At 48.0% G+C, this 25,032-nt stretch overlaps 1 protein-coding gene and 4 long non-coding RNA genes across 15 annotated transcripts in view; 2 read left to right on the forward strand and 3 right to left on the reverse strand.

Moving 5' to 3' along the window:
* LOC131696628 (histone deacetylase 7-like) overlaps positions 1 to 19,730 on the forward strand; it is a 67,087-nt gene extending 47,357 nt beyond the window's left edge. For all 11 annotated transcript variants that reach the window (XM_059013372.1, XM_059013377.1, XM_059013373.1 and 8 more), the window contains 15 exons: positions 190 to 405; positions 1,351 to 1,564; positions 2,708 to 2,841; positions 7,161 to 7,281; positions 7,649 to 7,698; positions 8,917 to 9,024; positions 11,088 to 11,143; positions 11,772 to 11,859; positions 13,524 to 13,643; positions 14,373 to 14,470; positions 16,291 to 16,409; positions 16,674 to 16,807; positions 17,285 to 17,369; positions 18,307 to 18,457; positions 18,966 to 19,730. In XM_059013372.1, coding sequence (XP_058869355.1) covers positions 190 to 405; positions 1,351 to 1,564; positions 2,708 to 2,841; positions 7,161 to 7,281; positions 7,649 to 7,698; positions 8,917 to 9,024; positions 11,088 to 11,143; positions 11,772 to 11,859; positions 13,524 to 13,643; positions 14,373 to 14,470; positions 16,291 to 16,409; positions 16,674 to 16,807; positions 17,285 to 17,369; positions 18,307 to 18,457; positions 18,966 to 19,005 — 1,734 coding nt within the window. In that variant the 3' untranslated portion in view covers positions 19,006 to 19,730. The remainder of the gene's footprint in view (positions 1 to 189; positions 406 to 1,350; positions 1,565 to 2,707; positions 2,842 to 7,160; positions 7,282 to 7,648; positions 7,699 to 8,916; positions 9,025 to 11,087; positions 11,144 to 11,771; positions 11,860 to 13,523; positions 13,644 to 14,372; positions 14,471 to 16,290; positions 16,410 to 16,673; positions 16,808 to 17,284; positions 17,370 to 18,306; positions 18,458 to 18,965) is intronic.
* Positions 3,703 to 8,928, reverse strand: LOC131720922 (uncharacterized). Its single transcript, XR_009319765.1, has 3 exons — positions 8,788 to 8,928; positions 6,772 to 7,544; positions 3,703 to 3,886 (listed from the first exon to the last, which is right to left on the reverse strand). It is a non-coding gene; the product is annotated as an uncharacterized LOC131720922 (long non-coding RNA).
* Positions 18,402 to 18,970, reverse strand: LOC131720923 (uncharacterized). The gene is made up of 3 exons (XR_009319766.1): positions 18,862 to 18,970; positions 18,608 to 18,701; positions 18,402 to 18,486 (listed from the first exon to the last, which is right to left on the reverse strand). It is a non-coding gene; the product is annotated as an uncharacterized LOC131720923 (long non-coding RNA).
* On the reverse strand, positions 19,119 to 20,898 carry LOC131720920 (uncharacterized). Its single transcript, XR_009319763.1, has 3 exons — positions 20,633 to 20,898; positions 19,400 to 20,495; positions 19,119 to 19,194 (listed from the first exon to the last, which is right to left on the reverse strand). It is a non-coding gene; the product is annotated as an uncharacterized LOC131720920 (long non-coding RNA).
* Positions 20,899 to 23,078: 2,180 nt separating this feature from the next.
* On the forward strand, positions 23,079 to 24,902 carry LOC131720921 (uncharacterized). Its single transcript, XR_009319764.1, has 2 exons — positions 23,079 to 23,539; positions 24,708 to 24,902. It is a non-coding gene; the product is annotated as an uncharacterized LOC131720921 (long non-coding RNA).
* The last annotated feature ends 130 nt before the right edge of the window (positions 24,903 to 25,032 follow it).

A 25,032-nucleotide genomic window follows, 5' to 3' on the forward strand; every position in this document is an offset into this window, starting at 1 on the left:
ACCTACCCCTGGAGTTGAAGTAGCAGACACATCTGGGAAAGGTACCCCTACCCATCTGTGTGTGTGTTCAATCCATTTCTCTGGTATTGTGTGTGACCCCTGTGCCTCCCTCCGTCCCAGGCTGGGTGTCAGTGTGTGTGTATGAGATCTCTTCTCCGGCTTGTGTGTGACCCCTGTCTCCCCCTGCAGCTCATGTCCAAGTCCAGCGAGAAGCCTCGTCTGCGGCAGATCCCCTCGGAGGACATGGACTCGGAGGAGTGCTGGCCGGGCGACGCCCCCACGAGAGCGAGGGCGGAGTCACTGCGGGAGGCGGAGTCAGGAGGGGGCGAGGCCAGAGAGGAGAGGGGCGAGAGGGATCCGCAGCAGATCTACCTACAGCAGCAGGAGGAGCTCATCCTTCACCAGGTAAGAGCAGCGGCTTGGTCTTCTATGCAATACTGCAGGATCAAAACAACATGAAGAAGTCAGAGTTTGAACAAGCCAGAGAGAGAGCAGGAGTGCAGCAGAGAGCTGTAGGTGCAGTACCTGAGCAGAAACACTAGCGTGCAGCAGAGAGCTGTAGGTGCAGTACCTGAGCAGAAACACTAGAGCTGTGGCCAAAAAAGTTTTGCATCACGTAGAATTTTAGGATCGAGGCACAATAAAAAAATACATAAAGCCTCTGAATATAATTGATATTTTAATAAATCATCATGTTACCAAAAGAAAACAAATATTGCAAAAGTCTACGGCAAGCTATAATAGTAGTACAGTATTTCATGTAAGATTTAGAAATGTAATTTATTATTATTATTATTTTTTTTTAAATGTCAGTTTGTTATGTGCAAAACTATGAAGTGGCAAGTACCTGATCAGAAACACTAGAGTGCAGCAGAGAGCTGTCGGTGCAGTACCTGATCAGAAACACTAGAGTGCAGCAGAGAGCTGTCGGTGCAGTACCTGATCAGAAACACTAGAGTGCAGCAGAGAGCTGTCGGTGCAGTACCTGATCAGAAACACTAGAGGGCAGCAGAGAGCTGTCGGTGCAGTACCTGATCAGAAACACTAGAGTGCAGCAGAGAGCTGTCGGTGCAGTACCTGATCAGAAACACTAGAGGGCAGCAGAGAGCTGTAGTAATCCGTTCAACACAAAGGCCAGAAACACTAAGTGCAGAGAGCTGTAGGTGCAGTACCTGAGCAGAACCACTAGAGGGCAGCACATCTCCATCTCCAGTACAGCAGTCTATCTGTGTGGCGGGGATTCTGTTTACAGGGCCACCGTCATTCTCCCCCCTCACAGCAGTGAAATCTGCAGGAGCTGGTGCTGTGTATTGAGGCTCTCCCTCCCCTCCCCTCCCCTCCCTCTCACAGCAGTCCTATCTCTGGGAGCAGCAGAAGCAGCTGCAGGCTCTGCGCAGACACACGGCTCAGATGGAGACACTGGCTGTTCCCATGGTGCTCGGCCCTCACCGCCCGCTGTCCCGCGCCCAGTCCTCGCCCGCTGCTGCCGCCGCCGTGTCACTTCCGGACAAGAGCATCGCGCTTCCTGCACAGGACACGCCCACCAAGCCTCGCTTCACTACAGGTAACCCCACCCCGGTGTGCATTTACTGTGAGCTGCCCGTTACACATTATTAAGAGAGTCATTTAGCAGACGCTTTTATCCAAAGCGACTTACAGAGACCAGGGGGTGAGCTATGCAGCACAACTGCTGCTGCAGAGTCACTTCCAACAAGACCTTCTTTGTTTTAAGTCTCATCCGAAGGACGGAGCACAAGGAGGTGAAGTGACTTGCTCAGGGTCGCACACAGGGAGTCAGTGGCTGAGCTGGGAATGTCTTGGTAACAAACCCCTTTCTCTAACCACTGGACCCCCAAACCTCCGCGCTGTGCATTTCAAGTCTGATTTAACGTGGACCTGCCCGTCACACCTCCATCCATCTTTCTTTCTTCCGTTCTGGATTCTGGCACCTGTCGTTGAGATGAGAGGGGGTTCAAAGCTCTATAAACCGGGAATGCAGGACGAGCCGGCTCTCTCGCAGAGCCGTCCGGGACGCCCTCTCGCAGAGCCGTCCGGGACGCCCTCTCGCAGAGCGCGGGGCTGCTGGTTCACTCCCAGTGTGACCAGGCGGAGGTTGGGAGTGAACTCTGCGAACGAGCCGGGCTCGTCTGCATTCCTGATTCTAGAGCTTTAAGCTCGTCTCCCCTACAGGAAGACAGAGTCAGCCATGGCAGCGAATCACACAACACGGCCCGTTACCTCAGCCTCCGTCCCGTCACATGAGGGGGGAGGGGTGACCTGGCTCTCAGGACACTGCAGCCCATCGCTGAGGTGAAGGTGGGGAGAGGGGAACGGCCGGGGTTGTGTGATGCAGTGCTGTTACAGATTCTGTCCCCTGGTTGGAGAGATGAGGTTAAAAGCTATAGAAATGACCAGAGCCTGGCTCTCGCACACTGGTTAAGACCTTTGCTAGCGGTGCGCGGGGTCACCTGCATGCGCCCAGCCTCCACACTGACCGGGGGGGGGGGGGGGGGGGTTGGTGATAAATATATTTTTGTAACGTATAAACTGTTCCATTTCTGCATGTGTTGTCGCAAATACAATAGATAATATAAATACCAAACATGGTCCACTTTAAAGTGAAAACAGAAATAAATATTACATTGGAAAAATGACGTTTAGGGTTAAAAAGGTGAGGTACTCACAGTGTCCGTCTGTCTGTCTGCAGGCCTCGTGTACGACTCTCAGATGCTGAAGCACCAGTGCACATGCGGAGACAACAGCACGCACCCAGAGCATGCTGGGAGAATCCAGAGCATCTGGTCACGTCTGCAGGAGAGGGGGCTGAGGACCCGGTGCGAGGTACGGAACCCCGATCACGGGCACTGTGGGTTAGCGGTGTGGGCAGCAGTGGCACTGGTCAGGCTGGTGCCCACTGTGGCTGTTCCGTCATTTATGTGAAAAAGTCGCGCGTTAATATCATACTTGAGGAGCGTGGATGTGCTGTGGAGGCTTTGTAGTAAATACATCTAGTGTCAGTATTAGAATAAAAAATAAATACAATTCTGTTGCTAATTCTTACATAACTTTGACCACACACAAAAAAAATTGAATGTTATATAAAACGCTGATCATAACACTTTAGTGCTCTAAAGATGGAACGTTCAAAAGTTAGAGGAGAGGGGTTAGAACGTCAAAAGTTAGATTATTGCATTTCTACAAGAATGTTGTTACACAATACATAATAAAAAACTCATGATATTACACAACTGCATTCAGTTGTCCTAGCATCAGAAAGCACATGACCAAATATTTTATTTCAAGCACTCGCTCCTGTAGTAAATAGATCTAAAGAAAAAAGTTGGTTAGCCAGCAACGAGCTGCCAAAAATACTTGACCATAATTACCTTCTACTCTGTGTGTGTGTGGAGCCAGTAATGCCATCCCTTTCATGGTCTGCTCTTGGTCGCTCCGTCACGCTAATTTCTCCGATGTCTCTCAGGTTACACCCTCGTTTCTCTACGTCCTCCACTACAGTTGGAAGTGACGGTAATCTTTGTCGGATTTATCACAAGTCATTTTTGTTTGGCGACGCACACAATTCGTTTTTCCATTTTGTTCAGGGAACTGCAGGAATTATTGGTGTCTTCCTCAAGTGATTCTAATTGGTCGACGTCATTTAAAAAAAAAAAAAACATATCAAAGGATTACAAAAATAAATAAATAAAATTTGGTGCCTCAGCATTGTGCATACGGTTACAGACTCTGTGTGCAGGGTGCAATAGGGAATGCACACGCTTGTTAAATTAATTGACGCGTTTTAAACGCAGGACGGAACGGATCCAGTAGGGTAAAGCCCTTCAGCAGCGCGGTCCTGCAGCAGAAGCAGTGTGGAAGTAGAGCAGCCCTTTGACAAAGAGAGAGGGAAAAAAAAAAAAAAAAATTAAACCCAAAATAGAATATTTCAGCGGATAAATGGGTTTTATATTAAATAAATACATAAAATAAATTTTAAAAATTAAATTAAAAAAGATGATTAAGTAATTAAACCCTAATGTAATAATATATTCTGTGTGTAATTATATATATATGTATATATTATATAATTATATATATAGTTTGAGAAAGGAAAACTGCTGTGTACCAAAATGATCAATAAGAAAAAAGAAAGAAAAAGGATATTTGAGGTACTTAATTGACTTGTAATCAATTCTACCTTTATCAGGACGTCTGACACTACAAGCCCTTCATCGGCTGAATACAAAAAACAAAATATGAGAGAATTGCTAAAAAAAAAAAAAAAAAAAAAGAGAAACAAGAGCAGAGAGCGCTGCGAGGAGTGCAGTACCTGAATAGAATGGGTAGGGGGCAGCAGTGAGAGAGCTGTGAGGAGTGCAGTACCTGAATAGAATGGGTAGGGGGCAGCAGTGAGAGAGCTGTGAGGAGTGCAGTACCTGAATAGAATGGGTAGGGGGCAGCAGTGAGAGAGAGCTGTGAGGAGTGCAGTACCTGAATAGAATGGGTAGGGGGCAGCAGTGAGAGAGAGCTGTGAGGAGTGCAGTACCTGAATAGAATGGGTAGGGGGCAGCAGTGAGAGAGAGCTGTGAGGAGTGCAGTACCTGAATAGAATGGGTAGGGGGCAGCAGTGAGAGAGCTGTGAGGAGTGCAGTACCTGAATAGAATGGGTAGGGGGCAGCAGTGAGAGAGAGCTGCAAGGAGTGCAGTACCTGAATAGAATGGGTAGGGGGCAGCAGTGAGAGAGCTGTGAGGAGTGCAGTACCTGAATAGAATGGGTAGGGGGCAGCAGTGAGAGAGAGCTGCAAGGAGTGCAGTACCTGAATAGAATGGGTAGGGGGCAGCAGTGAGAGAGCTGTGAGGAGTGCAGTACCTGAATAGAATGGGTAGGGGGCAGCAGTGAGAGAGCTGCGAGGAGTGCAGTACCTGAATAGAATGGGTAGGGGGCAGCAGTGAGAGAGAGCTGTGAGGAGTGCAGTACCTGAATAGAATGGGTAGGGGGCAGCAGTGAGAGAGCTGTGAGGAGTGCAGTACCTGAATAGAATGGGTAGGGGGCAGCAGTGAGAGAGAGCTGCGAGGAGTGCAGTACCTGAATAGAATGGGTAGGGGGCAGCAGTGAGAGAGCTGTGAGGAGTGCAGTACCTGAATAGAATGGGTAGGGGGCAGCAGTGAGAGAGCTGCGAGGAGTGCAGTACCTGAATAGAATGGGTAGGGGGCAGCAGTGAGAGAGCTGTGAGGAGTGCAGTACCTGAATAGAATGGGTAGGGGGCAGCAGTGAGAGAGAGCTGCGAGGAGTGCAGTACCTGAATAGAATGGGTAGGGGGCAGCAGTGAGAGAGCTGTCAGGAGTGCAGTACCTGAATAGAATGGGTAGGGGGCAGCAGTGAGAGAGAGCTGTGAGGAGTGCAGTACCTGAATAGAATGGGTAGGGGGCAGCAGTGAGAGAGCTGTGAGGAGTGCAGTACCTGAATAGAATGGGTAGGGGGCAGCAGTGAGAGAGAGCTGTGAGGAGTGCAGTACCTGAATAGAATGGGTAGGGGGCAGCAGTGAGAGAGAGCTGTAGAGTGCAGTACCTGAGTAGCATGGTTGGGGGCAGCAGACAACTATTCAGACCCAACCATTCAGAGCCAGTCCTCTAGACCAATCAGAAGTCACATTTCACAACATGTCCTCAACCAATCAGAAGTCACCATACAGCCTAGCCTTTCCTCCAATCAGAAGCCACTTCATAGTCTATCCTGTCAGCCAATCCAAAGCCACCATTCACAGTCCATCCTCTCCACCAATCAGAAGCAACCACTCTAGACCAATCAGAAGCTGCCATTCATCTATCCTCTTGACCAATCAGAAGCCACATTTCAGAACATGTCCTCTCAACCAATCAGAAGTCACCATACAGCCTAGCCTTTCCTCCAATCAGAAGCCACTTCATTGTCTATCCTGTCAGCCAATCCAAAGCCACCATTCACAGTCCATCCTCTCCACCAATCAGAAGCAACCACTCTAGACCAATCAGAAGCTGCCATTCATCTATCCTCTTGACCAATCAGAAGCCACATTTCAGAACATGTCCTCTCAACCAATCAGAAGTCACCACAGCCTAGCCTCTTGCCCAATCAGAAGACACCAGTCATAGCCTTCCCTTTCCTCCAATCAGAAGACACCTTTCACAGCCTATCCTGTCAGCCAATCCAAAGCCACCATTCACAGTCCATCCTCTCCACCAATCAGAAACAACCACTCACAGCCCACTCTCTCCACCAATCCCAAACAACTTCCTGCATGCTCTCAACCAATCAAAAGCCATCCATTCTTACACCCTCCCACTTGACCAATCAGAACTTGCTATTTTTTAATCCCGCCCTCTCAACCAATCGGGAACTACCGTAAATTATATCGACCAATCAAAAATCCCTATTTTCATACACCATCCCCCCTCGACCAATCAAATAACTACCATCCACAAAACCCTCCCCTCGACCAATCCCGTTCAAGCGCTCTCGACCAATCCCGTTCAAGCACTCTCGACCAATCCCGTTCAAGCACTCTCGACCAATCCCGTTCAAGCACTCTCGACCAATCCCGTTCAAGCATGCACACTCTCTCACCCAATCAACAAACAGTCACGCACACTCTCTCACCCAATCAACAAACAGTCACGCACACTCTCACCCAATCAGCAGGCAGTCACAACCAAACATGCTCTCACACAGTCAGTCACCATTCACAACACAAACACACAAAAAAAATAAATTAAAAAAAATAAAGCCATACTCACCATCCCGGCCATTCCAGAGCTTCTGTTCCCGTGTCAGGAGCGGAATCCGAGGATCCAAACTTTAACCGCCAGCGTCCGGCTCTGCGTTGACCGGTCCAGACCGCACACGCGCTCATCTCCACAGCGTCCGGCTCTGCGTTGACCGGTCCAGACCGCACACGCGCTCATCTCCACAGCGTCTGGCTCAGCGTTGACCGGTCCGGACCGCACACGCGCTCATCTCCACAGCGTCCGGCTCAGCGTTGACCGGTCCGGTCTGCACACGCGCTCATCTCCACAGCGTCCAGCTCAGCGTTGACCGCCTCTCCCTCTATCTGAGATACTAAACACTGAAGTGAATAAAAAGACAGCCGGCCGCGTGTAACCCCCTCTCCCCCTTCCCCTCTCAGAGTATCCGGGGCAGGAAGGCCACGCTGGAGGAGCTGCAGTCCGTGCACTCTGAGCGCCACGTCCTCCTGTACGGCACCAACCCGCTCAACCGCCTCAAACTGGACAACCGCAAGCTGGCCGGTAAGTCACCGGGGCTGCCCTGTCCCTGCATCCCTGCATATAGCTAACCAGTCTAGCAGCCCAGACGCACAGCAGGTACATCGCTATACAGACACTTCCCTGCTCACCCCAGTCCAGTCTTCTCTGTCCTGCATACAGGGCTGGCGATGGTGTCTCTCTATCCAGTTGGTTCTTCCTAGACCCAGAATAGGTAGATAACAGTACATCTCTTCAGACTGGGGACAGGGTCTCCTGCGAAACAAGTGTGCCGTGCCTGCTCCAGTCTGAAAAACAAAATGGAATTGATGATGTGGTAATTATACCAGGCAGACACACACACACACACACACACGTATTTATTTGGCTTCTTGTTTTTTTTTCCCCCCAGGAATCTTGTCTCAGCGGATGTTTGTGATGTTGCCATGTGGAGGGGTTGGGGTGAGTCTTCCCTCTCTCTCTCTTTGTTCCTGCTATCATCCCCTCATATTCCAGCGAGCAGGATCAGTGTCGATGAATCCCAGCTCTGACTTCCCAAACCAGACTGATTTTCATCACACAATTTACTGCATACTAAAAAAATATATAAATCTAGGTTGGGTATAGGGATAAGCAAGGGGTAAAGAAATCAGAGAAGTATGCAACAATAGGACATGATAAATCAAAGCAGAAAAACAAAAAAGGAGAAGATGGGGTAACTTTATAAAAGGAAGGGGTGCTCTGGTTGTACTTTGGGGGCAGGGTACTGAACAGCTGGCATTGCATGGACCTTCCCAGTGCTTTGAGTGGCGGTCTCCTCAGGAACTCTGATGCTATTGCTGCGAGGATACAGGAGGGGTGCAGGCTGATTTTGGGGCTGAATGCGACACGTCTTGCTCAAGTCTTAAATCGATAGAGAAAAAGAAGACAGACAGTGCGTCTGTACGGTGTTGATAAGAGCTTCATCTGTGTGGATTTCCTGCCTCTGCTTTTCCTGGTGATGCGAGCTGATTGAAACAGCATGCCGACGATGACAACGATGAAAGAGATTTCCTCCGCGCTGCCAAACCCCCAACAATGTGAGGTTTCGCAAGAAGAAACAGACAAAAAAAAAAAAAAAGACAAAAAAATCACACGGGAACACGGCGCCCTTTCAGACGCGGCTCCCTGGAAATCGGTCTGCATCCTTCAAGGGGATCTGGGGGCGACTGGGGTGTTCAGTTCCGGACAAAAGTTTTGCAATCACCCCATAAAATTGACTCATTTTGCTTCGTAAAAGGTCAAAACGAAATCTGCTTAATATTACGTGAACATATTGAATTCTAATATGCTGGACTATTACGGCCTCCGGTACCCTTGCAATATAAATTTTGTAGTTGCAAGGATTACATGATGATCAATGAAATATGTTAAAATGGTCTCAATCCTAAAATTCTAGGCGATGCAAATTGTAGCTGTACAACTAGCTTTGCTGAAGGTCACACACACACACACACACAGAGTCCAGGCATCCCAGATTTACTGCAGACTTTCTATTCCTGCAATACTCACTGTATTTGAGGTTGCGTTGACCCGGGCAGGCGTGTTAATTGTTGCGTCTCCAAGACTCTGCTGTGTTTTCTGATTGGCTGGTCGCTGTGTTTTCTGATTTCCTGATTGGCTGCCCTCGTGTCCCTGCAGGTTGACAACGACACGATCTGGAACGAGATGCACACGTCAGCAGCTGCACGCTTAGCAGCGGGGAGTGTGACCGAACTGGCCTTCAGAGTGGCCAAGGGGGAGCTCAAGGTGAGAGAGAGCGAGAGAGAATACAGAGTGGAGCCTCATATCCATGAGAGGCTACAGCCAGCTGGAATTTCTTTGCATCATATAGAAATGCCTCATTTAAAAAAAAAAAAAAAAAAAGTCATGCAGTTTCCTTGTTTTAACAAATTATAAATGCAGTTTGCAGACAAAAGTATTGGCGCATAATACTTTAATACCATCGTTCAAGGGAACAGGATTCAGAAATTCGGATTGCGGGTTTTGCTATTCCAGAGTTCTTTGATTCTGTTGCAGTTTCCTCTGTTGCAGCTCAGTTCGCAAGGAGTGCTTTTCTCAAAACGTGAATCCAACTCCTTTGTCTTGATCTGCTGTGTTGCCAAAAACCTTCAACAGATGTTGGAAATAATTGCCTCTCTGGTTATTGACTTTATAATGCAGCTTAATTACTGTGCAACGGTTTTCAAATCAGTAGATAGATTTAATGAGTTCTATTATATTTTCAGACTTAATGTAAAAGATTCCAATACTTTTGTCCTGAAAAATATATATATTATATTTGTTTGTTCATAATCTTCCTTATTATAAAATTGCATACTTTGAACCAAGTAAAAAGGAAGAAAAAAATAAAAATCCCCAGCGATTATCAGCAAAGAAAAAAAAGCCTACATAAAGTGCTCAGAGAAGTTATCCAGTTCAATTTGAAGATGCTTTCTCGTTATTATTGATTGGGACTGAAATGCGTTAATTGAAAATAAGTTTTAAAAAAAGAAAAAGAGGTGGGGGTGGGGGCAGGAAATCTCATCTTGCAATGAAAGGTTTAACAGGTTTCTACGATGTTGTGCGTTCACAGATTTCAAACTGTGCGTATGTTTTAGCTTTACTGGGCTTGTTTGTATCTGGAATATCTCAAGAGAGCTCAAAAGCAAGCCACAAAGACATGAGTGAGTCTCAACGGGGCTGACGGACCACCCTGGATGAATGAACCATCCTTAAGGGTGCAGAAAATATAAACCGTGTTCACAGCGCTGTAACGGGGCATAACGTTTTTAAAAAGGTTTTGTGTAAACTCCACGGCCGAACATATATTTTAAAAAGTGCTCAGTTGTTCTTCAGTGCTGCGAGAGAGCGGGCTGGAAATGTCCGATCCACGCTCCACTCTGGTAAGATAGGAGCACATTGTGGGCGTCTGACCTCCTGCATCGCACAGCACCCTATACGATATTCTTTACATACATGCTGTCCAATGGGTCAGGAATCATGCGCTAGATAGAGCATGCATTACAGTGATCCTGTCTCAATCAGGGGGCCACTTCACTCTCTACTTCACATGTAAATTTAATCAAAGAGGCAACCGATATTAAACCATGATCCCTGTGAGCCAGGACTTCAAGACACAGATATACAGCTCTGGCCAAAATTAGAATGAACTCATTTTGCTTCATCAAGTCTAATTAAACCTGCTGAAGAATGTTATGTTAACATTACTGAATTTCATACCACTTTGTAGTTGTTTTACCCCCTATAGACCCTTCAAAAAAAAAAAAAAAAAATTGAAAAGTGTGCCATTTCTAAATCAAAACATGAAATACTGTACTACTATTATGGCTTCCGGTAGACTTTTACATGATAAATGAAAGATCTAAATATGTTCACACAGTTGAAATGAAGTCTCGGTCTTAATTCTAGGTGTTGCAAAACCTTTGGCCATAGTTGTAGATTTATAAAGGGCGAGATCGTTTGGAGTTGTACACACCTGCAGTGCCTGCTCCCCAGGCTGCCCTGGGCTCTTGTGTCCGCCAGCGAGTCGGGCTGGCAGTCGCTGGGAGCTCCCAGCCACAGGCACTCGCTCACCACTCCCACGAGAAAGCAGCGTCCTGGCACAGCCCACGCATGCACAGCTGCCAGAGAAAGACAAGAAAGGAAAAGGCATTTTCTCACACTTGTCATGCTTCCAGACTTTTGGGTTTGAAAATTGGGCTTTCTATACGCTCAGTTTAAATGCTAAAAACTGAAAAAGTGATCAGGGTGACCTGTAAACAAAGTGAACTTCACTGTATAGTAACCAGGACTCATTTTTCTCTCTCCAGAACGGTTTTGCAATCGTGAGACCCCCCGGCCACCACGCTGACTCTTCAAATGCAATGTGAGTCTCGGGTCTGTACTAAAACGAGAGAGAGAGAGAGAGAGAGAGAGAGAGAGAGAGATGCAGATTTGTAGAAACGTTAGTTTTAGTATTTCAGTACTGTTTTTATAGATGCAATACAAAATCTTTGTCATTGGAATTTACCAAGTTTTTTAGTATTACTTTATATTTTTCTGGTATGCCAGGAGGTGTTCTGCATGTACTTTTCTAACCTGTTTATTAATGTAGGTAGGTAGACCCCAACAGAAGGGGGTACGCTGCATGCTAGCCCTGCTCAGCAGCCATCAGAATGATGTGCAAGATGTGGCAGAGAGGGAAAGAGATAGAGAGGGAGGGAAATAGAGGAGGGAAAGAGAGAGAGAGAGAGAGAGAGCTGCTACCAGATCCTCTGCTCACCTGCCCCTGCGCTCCAGATCTTTAATCCAGAGCATGTGTGCGTTTCAAGTTCCAACGAGAGCCACATGTTTAGCAATGATGTCAGTATCACTCTGCTTTAAATGGATATTTATGGGATGATAATGAAGGCGGGGGCGGGGGGGGGCAGGGTTTGGGAGAGCTATGATTTATGTCTCTCTTTTTGCTGACTCCGCTGTCTTGTTTCTTCTCCTCCCCCCCCCATATCTCACAGGGGGTTCTGCTTCTTCAATTCGGTTGCCATCGCAGCCAGGCAGCTCCAGCAGAGACTGAACGCCAGCAAGATTCTCATTGTGGACTGGGTGAGGAAGCACAGACAGCTACTGAACACACGACCAATACCAAACCTACTGAACACACTACAGCCCTGAGAATCCACAGCATCCAATACCAAACCTACTGTACACACTGCAGCCCCGAGGCAATGCACAGCATCCAATACCAAACCTACTGAACACACCGCAGCCCCGAGGCAATGCACAGCATCCAATACCAAACCTACTGAACACACCGCAGCCCCGAGGCAATGCACAGCATCCAATACCAAACCTACTGAACACACCGCAGCCCCGAGGCAATGCACAGCATCCAATACCAAACCTACTGAACACACTGCAGCCCCGAGGCAATGCACAGCATCCAATACCAAACCTACTGAACACACTGCAGCCCTGAGAATCCACAGCATTCAATACCAAACCTACTGAACACACTACAGCCCCGAGGCAATGCACAGCATCCAATACCAAACCTACTGAACACACTGCAGCCCCGAGGCAATGCACAGCATCCAATACCAAACCTACTGAACACACTGCAGCCCCGAGGCAATGCACAGCATCCAATACCAAACCTACTGAACACACTGCAGCCCCGAGGCAATGCACAGCATCCAATACCAAACCTACTGAACACACTGCAGCCCCGAGGCAATGCACAGCATCCAATACCAAACCTACTGAACACACTGCAGCCCCGAGGCAATGCACAGCATCCAATACCAAACCTACTGAACACACTGCAGCCCCGAGGCAATGCACAGCATCCAATACCAAACCTACTGAACACACTGCAGCCCCGAGGCAATGCACAGCATCCAATACCAAACCTACTGAACACACTGCAGCCCCGAGGCAATGCACAGCATCCAATACCAAACCTACTGAACACACTGCAGCCCCGAGGCAATGCACAGCATCCAATACCAAACCTACTGAACACACTGCAGCCCCGAGGCAATGCACAGCATCCAATACCAAACCTACTGAACACACTGCAGCCCTGAGAATCCACAGCATCCAATACCAAACCTACTGAACACACTGCAGCCCCGAGGCATTGCACAGCATCCAATACCAAACCTACTGAACACACTGCAGCCCCGAGGCAATGCACAGCATCCAATACCAAACCTACTGAACACACTGCAGCCCCGAGGCAATGCACAGCATCCAATACCAAACCTACTGAACACACTGCAGCCCCGAGGCAATGCACAGCATCCAATACCAAACCTACTGAACACACTGCAGCCCCGAGGCAATGCACAGCATCCAATACCAAACCTACTGAACACACTGCAGCCCCGAGGCAATGCACAGCATCCAATACCAAACCTACTGAACACACTGCAGCCCTGAGAATCCACAGCATCCAATACCAAACCTACTGAACACACTGCAGCCCAGCACTCCACCCACGGAGCTATGCACTCGCGCCTTCCACACTGCTGCCCAGCACTCTAACCACTGAGCTACTCAAACCCACTTCCAGTATTCAGTCTTTTTAATCGTCACAAAAACCACCAGAGAATTCTGCAGCAATCCAATGCAACTGTCTGAGTAGTGAGTGAGTGAGTATGTATGTATGTATGTATGTATGTATGTCGGACTCTCAGGTGTCCAATGGTTTCACTTTGGAAAGGTAGTGTTGCTGATCTCCATCCTCTCCCATGTGCGTTTTCCAGGATGTTCACCATGGCAACGGAACCCAGGAAGTGTTCTACAGTGACCCCAGCGTTCTGTACATCTCCCTCCATCGCTACGACGACGGGAACTTCTTCCCAGGCAGCGGGGGTCCGAGCGAGGTGAGCGAGACCCTCCAAGTAGCAAACGGAACCCAAACCCAGGCGCAGCACTGCACAGAAACGGGCTGGATCCCTGTGTCCACACACGTACTCTCTGAATGGAGTTCCATGGGCTGGGGAGCTGCTGTATCACTGCATGGGGCTGTAGGAATGATAAATCAGCATTGATGTTACAAGACTCTGATTAAAACACACCACACACACACACACAACGCTTCGGTTCCAACTTTGATTGTGTGTCTCCTTTTGTTTCTTTAAATTTTTTTTTAAAAAAAGCCATCATACCAAAAGGATAAAAAGAAAGTCCGGAAGCAGAGATCTGGCAGTGTGGAGGGGCGCTCATCTGTTTTGAGTTTGCCCGAGCATCCTGCCCATGTGGATTTCAAAGCCGTGCCAAGGTTTCCTGTAACGCACTGGCCGCCCCCACAGATTAGTGGGTGCCTTTTATTAGGACCCCTGTATTAAATAACCCCAAATTGATTTCTCATTGGGCTGACGGGAGAGGGGGCTGCTGGTTTGATGTGGGCTGGGTGAATGCAGGTGGCAGCCCCTCGTCTGCTGCTTCTGCCCCGCGAGAGTGTGGATGCCATGTGGCCACTCTGCTCCCTTCCGGGCCCTGCTCAGCTGGGAAGGGGCTGTGAGGAAACAGCAAGTGGAGCGTTCTGCTTGCCTGGCTCCATGGCGTCCCTGTGGAAGGGTGTTGACCCGTCTCTCGCTCTTCTCTTCCAGGTTGGGACGGGGCCCGGGACAGGTTTCAATGTGAATGTTGCATGGACTGGCGGATTTGACCCCCCCATGGGAGATGCAGAATACCTGGCTGCGTTCAGGTAAGATCATCCATTCACACGTAGGAGAAGCATTGAGAAGTGGTTTTGGAAAAATAAAATTAAAAAAAAAACCCTCTACCACATCCTCCAGACCCATAGCTCTCATTGTTTAATACTTGGCAGGAGTCGCAGAGCTACGGCAAACAATTTAAAAGCTATTTTTAAATCTGTATGCAAGAGAAATGGGATGAGAATGGGCCTTTGTTGTCGGTGGCTCGCTGCCAGTCCCTGACCTTGAAGGGAAGCGTGTTTAATGGATTACATTTCAAATGTAAACCGTTCTTGCTGCGGACCTAAAAAGGACGCCAGCGTCCTGCCAGCAACTTTCAGAAGAACCTTAAAATCTGTGCGGCTGTGGGTCTGGCGATGCACTGGACCGATCCAAAACTGAGCCTGGGTTCAGAACCAAAGACCCAGTCCATAATGTTCTATAGAGGCAAACCAAGCTGGATCGAGTGATCTTCAATGGCAATGCAGACGGGCAGTGTCAATGGCATGATCCTGGCAATGCTAGCACAAGGGCAGCCACAATGAAACGAGGCTGGCAAGGCCAGTGCCATCGGGACCGCGCAGTGTGGAACCGGATCTAACCCACTGCCTGCGGAACTGCATGTAATCCAAGGACGACGTGACAGCTAATGGTTCTGCTGGGACACCAACTGGGATTAGGACAGGATCCCAGTGGAATTTTTTTCAAGCATTTACGTACCGGGGGTTCCTTTTTATTTTTATTTCTTGGCCCCCCCCCCCCCCCAATCCTAACGCCATCCAAAAGTAGAATTATCCAACCAGCTGCTTCCCCAATAGAGAACACATTGGCACAGAGCTGGCATGGACTCGATTTACCACCCAAGGGACAGACTATTGAAGCGAAGCCAAGCTCAAAAAAAAAAAGAAAAAAAAAGGACCCGCTCCATCTGTAAACAATAACAGCGTTCGCTGCAAGCCCCCCCCCCCCCCTGAAATAGATGTGAAATGGGACCTCCCCCTGCCCGCTTTATGGCAGTTCTTGAGATGTTCCACTTGGCGCGGGGTGGTTTATTGGTCTAGGAGGGGGGTGGGGGTTGCTGCAGAGAATCCAGAGCAGGATAATTAAGCCTAATAGATTTCAGATGGGCCTCTATGGAACTGACAATGACGTGAGAAGACGACAAGCCTTAAATGGGAACCAGACGTGAGTCGGGCGCTTTGAACTGAGCCGAGGGGGAATCAAACTGAATGCGTGGTAAATCACAGGCAGGAGGCAAAAGAAAAAGAAAGAAAAAGGAAAAAAATAAAAAAGCACGCCATCCCCCTCTAGAACAGCACGGCAAACGCAAGAGCTTCTGATGGTGTATTACACCTATACAAGCACAGAGGGAGGGGGGCCCCCAAAAGATGTTAGGACAAACTTGGACTTTTATTATTATTATTAATTGTAAAAACTGTTTTTGGCTAGATCTTGAGCAGCAGTCGTTGAATTGTGATTGTGACGTATGGGTAGGGAGACAGACAGAGAGGTAAATCAGGATTCAGAGTGATCTGGAACACAAATAAAATATAGATCTAGATTATGCATGGGTGGTAAAAATCTAAATGCAAGCAATACACAGTGCAGCACTGAAGACATTTAAAAATAAAAAAAAAATAATAACAAACTGTTTCGTTTTAACTGTGTTGGCCAGTGGCTAGTTTTAACTGTACTGTACTTCACTGCATCCTTGCTAGAATACCTTCTCGCTGGCAACAGTAAACTGATCAGGTTCCAGACCTTGGTGGCTGTTCCAGAGGGCTCCTCTGGTCTCTAAAAGCCCCTCCTGACCCCTGTGCTTGTCTTGCAGGACCGTGGTGATGCCCATTGCCCAGGAGTTCTCCCCTGACGTGGTGCTCGTCTCCTCGGGGTTTGACGCTGCAGACGGACACCCCCCTCCACTCGGGGGGTATAAGGTGTCGGCCAAATGTGAGTCCGCTCACTGGGGTACATGGCGGACCCCCTGCTGCTTGTGACCCTGCAGAGCAGATGCATGCTGTGTTGGTCAGCGTGATGCTGAGCTTCTGTGTGTGTGTGTGTTTATTGCAAACCCGCAACTCCAGTGTTCTCTGTGCGATTGCAAACCTGCCAGGGTTTCCTCAGTGTGATCTTCTGAATCCGTGTCTCTCGTGTTCAGCGAGCGATCGTGAGTCAGCTGTGCGATTCTGACCCCTCTCTCTCTCTCTCTCTCAGGTTTCGGGTTCCTGACCCGGCAGCTCATGGGGCTGGCGGGGGGGCGGCTGGTCCTGGCGCTGGAGGGGGGGCACGACCTGACTGCGATCTGCGACGCGTCGGAGGCCTGCGTGAGCGCGCTGCTCGGGAACGAGGTGAGGGGACCGGGCGGGACGTTGGATTTAGGACGGTCTTGTTAGTAAATTTGACACCTGCTTGTTGCAGCCCGAGGGGTGGTCTTTTAAAAACACAGGCTTCTAATGCAGCAGCTCAGCTCCAGAGGGAAAGGACTTTGTGGCTCCTTCAGTTTGGTAATCCACATTATTAACACACACACACACACACACACACACACACACACACACACACACACACACACACACACACACACACACACACACTGCAATTCAACAGTAGTCAGTCCTTTGCACTTATGCCTTGTGGAGATAGTCAGTTCTTTTAGGTCTCTTGGAACAATGTTCCTCATTTTGATATTCTTTTGTTGTGGGTCTGGATTGAGGGGTGCATGCTTGTTAGGGTTTGGTGCTGATCGGAGGGGGGGGGGCAGTGTGCTGGTGCTGATCGGAGGGGGGGGTAGTGTGCTGGTGCTGATCGGGGGCTGTCTGTTTCAGATGGAGCCGCTCTCCGAGGACGTGCTCCGGAGGAGACCCAGCGCCAACGGGACACGATCCCTGGAGACAGTGCTGCAAGTTCAGAGTGAGTCCCCGTCCCGTCCCCCGATGGGCCTCTCCTCCGTCACGTCTTTCCATTCATCCCTTATGCATTTTCTTTCTTCTCCCCACCATCTTCCTTTCTCCTCCCCTGAATTCCTGCTTTACATTTTTGTGTTCATCCCACCCCCTCCCTTCCTTTTTAGTTTTTGATCCTCTCCTCCTAGTTCGTCGTTTCTTCTTTTGATTCGGGGGGGGGGGGGGGGGGGGGAGTGTAATTCCGTGTGGAAGGGGGAGCAGCAGTGTTGACAGTCATCTTCAAAAGGCTCGCTGGCACTGAGCCGGGTTCCACACTTTAATAAAATAAAAAGCTGCAAGGATTTTAGTTACTGCTGAAAAAAAAAAAAAAAAAAAAATAAAAAATTAAAACAGTTAGAAATAATACACACTTGTCATAACTGATGTGTGTGTCAAAAAAAAAAAAATACCATTCATCTCTTATTTCAAGTGATCACCCACATTTTACAGTATGTTTGCACTTTCCTGTGGTTAAACTATGCCTTTACAATAGTTTATCCTGGTTTGTCTTGTTTTAATATGCTTTACCAGACCTCTCTGTGCTTTACAATGCTTCCCTATGCTTTACCAGACCTCTCTGTGCTTTACAATGCTTCCCTGTGCTTTACCATGCCTCTCTGTGCTTTACAATGCTTCCCTATGCTTTACCAGACCTCTCTGTGCTTTACAATGCTTCCCTATGCTTTACCAGACCTCTCTGTGCTTTACAAGGCGTTTCTCTCCTTCACCATGCTGTCACTGTGCTTTATTCCACGTTGCTGTGCTTGCACTGTGGGAATCTTTTCTGTGGGCATCTCTGATTGGAAGGAGGTGTGCGAGTGAGAGCAGGAATGGGACCGTCCCGTACCTGTCTGGTTCAGGGAGAGGGGCTGCGGGGGTTGACGTTGTCCTGTTCTGTCTTGCAGGTAAATACTGGAAGTCTGTCCAGCGCTTCGGCCCCACGGCGGGATACTCGGTCCTGGAGGCTCAGAAACACGACCAGGAGGAGACGGACACTGTCACTGCGCTCGCCTCCCTGTCCGTGGGGGTCACTCCTGGGGTCACCACAGACAAGAGGTCAGTCAGAGTTGAACAGCGTTGCCTGCCTATGGATATAAAGACAAACACACACACTATTGCATTGAAATAGTAATAGGGGAGAAGTGCAGTGGTCAATACTGAACCAGTCACATTACATCAGGGATGGGAATCATTAATAAAACTCACCTGAGCTTGTTCCCTATACACTGGGGCTAATCAAGTTTGTAGTAAAACCTGGAATGGGTGAAACTGCTGTGCAACAGGAGTCTTATTTCCAACCCTGTACAAAATACACCAACATCAAAATTACACCAGCCTGAGTAACTAGAATAGGAAAACCCTTCAGAGCTCATTTTGAAAGATTGAGTAGAACAGATCAGTCTGCAGCATTGAAAAGAGAGAGTGAAGCCCAGATGAGATTCAGATAAAGCAGCACTGACCTCCACAGCCTCTTTATTAATGACTGTATCCTCCCCTCCGCTCGTTAGTGCAATCACAGGCTTGCTCTCTGATTTGCTAACTGACGGTCGCTCCCCTCTCGCAGGCTTCAAGATGAACCCATGGATGAGCAGGACTCCCTCTAGAGCACAGCGACCTGTGACCTACGAACCCCCCACCCCACCCCCCGGTGCTGGGATCCTCTCCACTGAACAGGACAGCGAACACGGCCTGCACGCCCACAGTGCCTCCACTGCTCCCCTTCCTTCCACCGGAGTGATGACCTCGCCCCTCCGGGAACCTGCCTCGCCTTTCCAGGACCAAAGAAAACATTCCTGCTTTTTATAAGAAAAAAGAAAAAACAGGAAAGCCTTGGATCAGGAGATCACCTCGAATCTCTGGTGGCATCACAAACCTCAATTACTTTTCTTAAAGAAACAGGGTGTACAATGATGTCAAAGAACCTTTTTTTAAATGAAAGCACATTCCTCTACCTGATAAACAGAGATGCTGAAGCAGCGAGACTTCTCGTTTTCTTACCTTTTATCGTCTTAGCGAAGCGGACGTCTGTGCGGACAATCCTCCAGATTCCAGCCAGTCTTCAATGAACCTCGATCCCCTCCTGCCTTGTTATTGATCACCCCCCCGGCCACGGACTGGACGGCATTCGTTTTGCCTTGTATAGCGCCACATAGCGGTCATAAATGGATCTAACACTTTTAGTGAAGTTTGCTACGATATAGGTGGGTAGAAAATTGGTTTAGTTTTTGACCAACCTTTTTGATCACTTTTTTTTTTTTTTTTTACTGTGGATTTTTGTTTTATTATTAAAACCACTAAAAACAAAAACGAACACAAGAAGAAAATAAAACTACCCCAGAAGGTATCAATCTGTGGTCTGTTAAAATTGCACTATGCATTCAGAAATGTGAACGACGCAACCCTTGGAACAGAATTCTTAAATTTGACTTTGATCATTTGTTTTAAGTTTTTTTTTTTCTCTTTATTTATTTCTTTTGTTTTTAAAACATGGACATTTTATCCTTTCCTATCAAAAGACAATTGAGTTTTGCCAGATTTAGGCCACGTTGAAGACCAAAGACTTTGCAATGACATTCCATTGGGATCCGAGACACACACGCACAGCGTCTCATGTACTGAACTGTAACTAAGCTGGCCTGTGCTTTTTGAAGCATCATTAGGTATAAACTGTGGCGCTTCACGGATCTCCTTCTAACAAGAATTAGATTAGGGTCAGCTTGCTCCGTCACGTTGGCCACTCCCAACAGAAACCGAGCACTCGCCCCCCCCCCAGTCTTCAAAAACACACGAATAATGAACCATCCAAAATCAACAGCACCTACAGCTGTTCCACAGCCGTCTGTCCCCGAGGCTGGGAGCAATGGCCAGTGTGTGGAAGCCGCCAACGCGCTTTCTAATAATCTGTTCCGGGTGCACGACCCCAGTAGATTCATGAGAGAACGAAGCCGTTAGATCCAGGCTTGTTAAAGCCGAATACCCAGGGCCACGTAACCGCGTGCCTTCCCCAAATCGCTCCAGCGCTGCCTGCCGCTCGCCCAGTCCGATGCAGCGAGTGGAGACCGAAAGTGTGTCTTAAACCCCATCCAGGGAAGAGCTGCAAAAACCGAAATATTGGATTACATTGAAAAAGTAACATGCAAAAGCTTTTATTAATAGAAATCATTCCAAATTTATCATTGATTGTATAAAAAAAATAAAACAGTATTTTAACCTGTGGATAAGTAAACCTACTGTATTGTATAGTTTGAAAATCTTAATAACGTTGCGTTATCATGTTGTGTTTGGGGGTTTTTTCCATCCTAAATTCCAATTCCAGCTGTAACGAAAGGAAACAAAAGTAATAAAAAAGTCAATTTCCAGTAGGACTTTGAAACCAGTAACCCATCGCACAGCGGGATCACTCACCAGTAACTCAACAGGACAGGAAGCCTTCATATTGTGTTGCTTAACCTTACCTCTCACAAGCACTTAACTCATGGTTTTAAAAAAAATAAAAAATTACGCTACAATGCACAAATCGGAACACTCTGTGTGTTCTAGTTCTGGTTCTGGTTCCGCTCCGGCATTCTGTCCTGGCTGGGGTTCAGTTGACCTGTGAATAACATTCGATCAAAAGACCCAGCTAACGCAGCTGTAGCGTCCTGTAGACGGGGGAACAAGCCCGGACGCTCCGAATGTCCGTCTGTTTACTGCGCAACGAAGCGACGCGTGAATGAAGCATGGAGGCTGAAAGTATTAGTCTTTCTATGCAATATTTCTAGGGCATGACCACCCTTGTTATAGGACCATTAATGTCTTTTCTACTGTTTTTTTTAAAACAACGCCTGTGACCAAAACCCTTAACACCCACGGTGCCTCGTCTGGCTCCATTCCAGCTGCGTCCTCCACAAACTGGAGGAGAACAGCTGGATTCTTAAATATGATATAGATTTTATTTTATTTTTTGTTCTGTATGTAAATACGAGAATGACAATGTTTGTTTCATCCTGAATTAAAAAGGGGAAAAAAAAAATGGATTAAAAAAGTGAGTCTCTTCTTATTTCAGTTGTCCTTCAGTTGCGTGCTGTAATATTGTTATTTCAGTCCCTGATTTTTTCTCCCTGGTTCAAGATAATGTGCTGCAGGAACACGAAGGCGAGTATCAAAGCTTCACAGCCTCCCTCTGCTCTGTGCTGGTGAAACGGAGGGAGGGAGGCTCTTCTCCCTGCTTCACAGCCTCCCTCTGCTCTGTGCTGGTGAAACGGAGGGAGGGAGGCTCTTCTCCCTGCTTTGCAGCCTCCCTCTGCTCTGTGCTGGTGAAACGGAGGGAGGGAGGCTCTTCTCCCTGCTTCGCAGCCTCCCTCTGCTCTGTGCTGGTGAAACAGAGGAAGGGAGGCTCTTTTATTTGCCTAACAGACAGCAAAGTGGTATTGTTGTGTAATATTAATGAAAGCACTGCAACTTCCAGACTGAACCCCACCCCCTTTCAAAAGGTATGCTGCTGTTTGAAAGCATTGCTGGGAAGCACAGCAAGACGATCCCTCCGCTCTCTCCTGCAATCTGCAAGTCATTTACTGTGTGTTTGGATTCAAAAACGAGAAGGCATGTTGCAGCTATTTGAGCAAACGTTTAATTTGAAGTTGAAATGTTTCCTTTGTGGTTTTTTTTTTCTTTAAGTATTTCAGGCGTGCAGAATCTCATCTGCTTCGGACGAGCTGCCGAGGTTTCCTGGGATTTGGGATCCTGGATAACAGTCGCTCCCAAGCAAGTTTCCTATTCTCTAAAGCCGATGTGCTGAATCTGTAATGCCATAGAAAGGCAAGTCCCTCTGTTCTGTGCTTGTGGAGCTCAGAGAGGCTGTCCTGCTCTCTCCACAGCCTCCCTCTGCTCTGTGCTTGTGGAGCGCAGAGAGGCTCTGCTAGTCTCTCCACAGCAGGACTCTGTCAGGGACGCACACGCCCCGGGACCCCCCTGGCAGTGCGGGGCGAGGCGGGCCGGGCCGGGCCGGAGGGTTCCCTCTGAAGCCGGTGTCGTGTCTCTGCAAGGAAGCAGGGTCCACTGAGACGTCTCTGCAGCTCACCGGAGACGGGCCTGCCCACCAAGGGAGAGGGTCCGGGTGCGAGCCTGCTCTTCTCTAGCGCGGCCGCTGGACCAGAGCACATGGTGCAGGAGGAGCAGACCCTGGGCGTGCTAACGGGCGGTCAGTACCCTGCAGATGCAGTTTCACATGCTGTCCTGAACGTACGCCCCTTTCCAGTATGAACCTCTGTCTGTTCCACCAGCAGAACAGAGGGAAGCTTAACTCTTAAGGGGAGTGCGTTCGCTTGCAACAGCAATGCATTCAGGACAGCATGTGAAACTGCATCCGCTCGGTACTGACCGCACGTTAGCACTCCCAGGGTCTGCTCCTCCTGCACCATGTGCTCTGGTCCAGCGGCCGCGCTAGAGAAGAGCAGGCTCGCACCCGGACCCTCTCCCTTGGTGGGCAGGCCCGTCTCCGGTGAGCTGCAGAGACGTCTCAGTGGACCCTGCTTCCCTGCAGAGACACAACACCGGCTTCAGAGGGAACCCTCCGGCCCGGCCCGACCCGCCTCGCCCCGCACTGCCAGGGGGGTCCCGGGGCGTGTGCGTCCCTGACAGAGTCCTGCTGTGGAGAGACTAGCAGAGCCTCTCTGAGCTCCACAAGCACAGAGCAGAGGGAGGCTGTGGAGAGAGCAGGACAGCCTCTCTGAGCTCCACAAGCACAGAGCAGAGGGAGGCTGTGGAGAGAGCAGGACAGCCTCCCTTCCCGTTTGGCCCAGGCTACCATGTGTTTTAAACACTCAGGTCAAGTGGGGGCGCTACGCAGTCAGGAGTCCAGGTGCAGTCCTGGCTGACCCCGCCCCTTCCAGGTACCCCCTGACCCAGGCCACGCCCATTCCACTGAGCAGCAAGATGGCGTCGAGAGCAATTGGGCGTGCTGGACTCCAAGCAGATACTGAAACAGAGTTTATTCGACGTTTTTAGTGTTTTTTCCGGCTCAAAATAAGCATTCAGAGATCTACACGCTTAGTTCTCTAGTCTAAGACCTGTTCTGTAGCCGTTTAAAAAAAAAAAAACAACAGCAATGAGAAAAAGGAGACATTTGTCAGGAGACGGCGTCGAACAGAAAACAAAAAGGTAAGTTAAACACCTTAACGTTTTAAACTATCTTTATAGAGAAACGCTGCCTGAACTGGTTGCAATGCAAGGTGTACTCGTGTGTTTAAGTTATGGCTGTATATTTGTTTGAATTTCTAGGTTTCAACAAAGCACGTGTAACACACGTGTTGGGTAGACACGTGCAAACACCTGCCTTCAAGCATTCCCCTTAACTTTTAACAAACTTTTTAATTTGGCATAAGATTTGTTTGCAATAGCTGGTCTATTACACTTTTTTGTTTTATTAAAGCACTGTGCTCAAGATAAGGTTTTTTTTAAAAAAAAAAGTTTTGTTGCAACAGGTAATGCTTGATCTTGTCTTAACGTTTTAAAATATTAAATACGCTTTTTAAAAAAAATAAAAAGTCGTATATTTAAAAGAACGACGTTATAAAATGTAGCAATTAATGAAAAAATAGACTTGCATATTCCAGCACAATTTTAATTCATAGATATAGCTTAAAATGTTGCTTTAGAAAAAATATTATATATAATATATATATAGTATATAAACCCACCTTTGTTGTTTTTAAAACCAGTGTATGCATTTTAGTTGCTAGAATGAGTTGCATTTGTATTTTCTCCTCGAGTAGAAAGTGTACCTCGATGCTGTTCTCACACGCAGGGTGGCGGCGGTAGTTCTGCAGGACCTGCACACCGGGAGCTTCCACGGGAACCGGCTGTGTCGCAAGCACCGCGCGTTAACGTGTTGCTCACAACCGCCCTCTATTTATACCATTTGCCTTAATTGGTCAGGTGTGCAATTAGTGCATTTGCAGGGCACGGTGTGTGTGGGCTGTGTGAGAGACTGACCTCAGTCCAGTTGTTAGTATCTCGCTGTAGATGATCTGTTAAGGATAGTGACACCTAGTTATTTTATTATCATGTTAAAAGCATAATAGTGGAAAGAGGTATGAAGTGTGGATAACAGCATTTATTAAAGCAAGCTTATGCTGTGTAGGCGATGTATTTAATCCCAACGTTAATGATGCATAATATCGTTCTAGCATGACCTAACACAGCTTTTCCTTCATGTGTAAACAATGCGGACTCCTGCACCGTGTTGTGCCTTATTCGTGTTTGTCTTTGTTCGATTAAACACTGCACAGATTAAACAGCTATTCTGTGTTTGCGTTTTGTGTTCCAGGTCCCAGGGAATGGTGGTGATGTGGTCGCTTTGTTCCAGCTGGAGAGCCGTTGCTCTTGCGTGTTGTGTAAACGCACGCCTGGCATTGATGCGCACACTGCATGTCATAACCCCGCTGTGTATTTGATGTTCATTCACAGTGCCCAGCCTGTGCTACTTTTGTGCAATGAATGCAAATAAAGCCTTTCCTGTTTCTATCTGTGTTGTTTTTTTAATAGTACTGTTTATCTGACCAGTCAAGCCTCCATCCACCCGGCATGGTCTGTTTGATACTTCATGGATTAAACCTCTTTTATGCTGGGTTGTTTTTCACACACCAAATGCT

Source organism: Acipenser ruthenus, chromosome 45 (genome assembly GCF_902713425.1).
Source record: "Acipenser ruthenus chromosome 45, fAciRut3.2 maternal haplotype, whole genome shotgun sequence".
Taxonomy (NCBI): Eukaryota; Metazoa; Chordata; class Actinopteri; order Acipenseriformes; family Acipenseridae; genus Acipenser; species Acipenser ruthenus.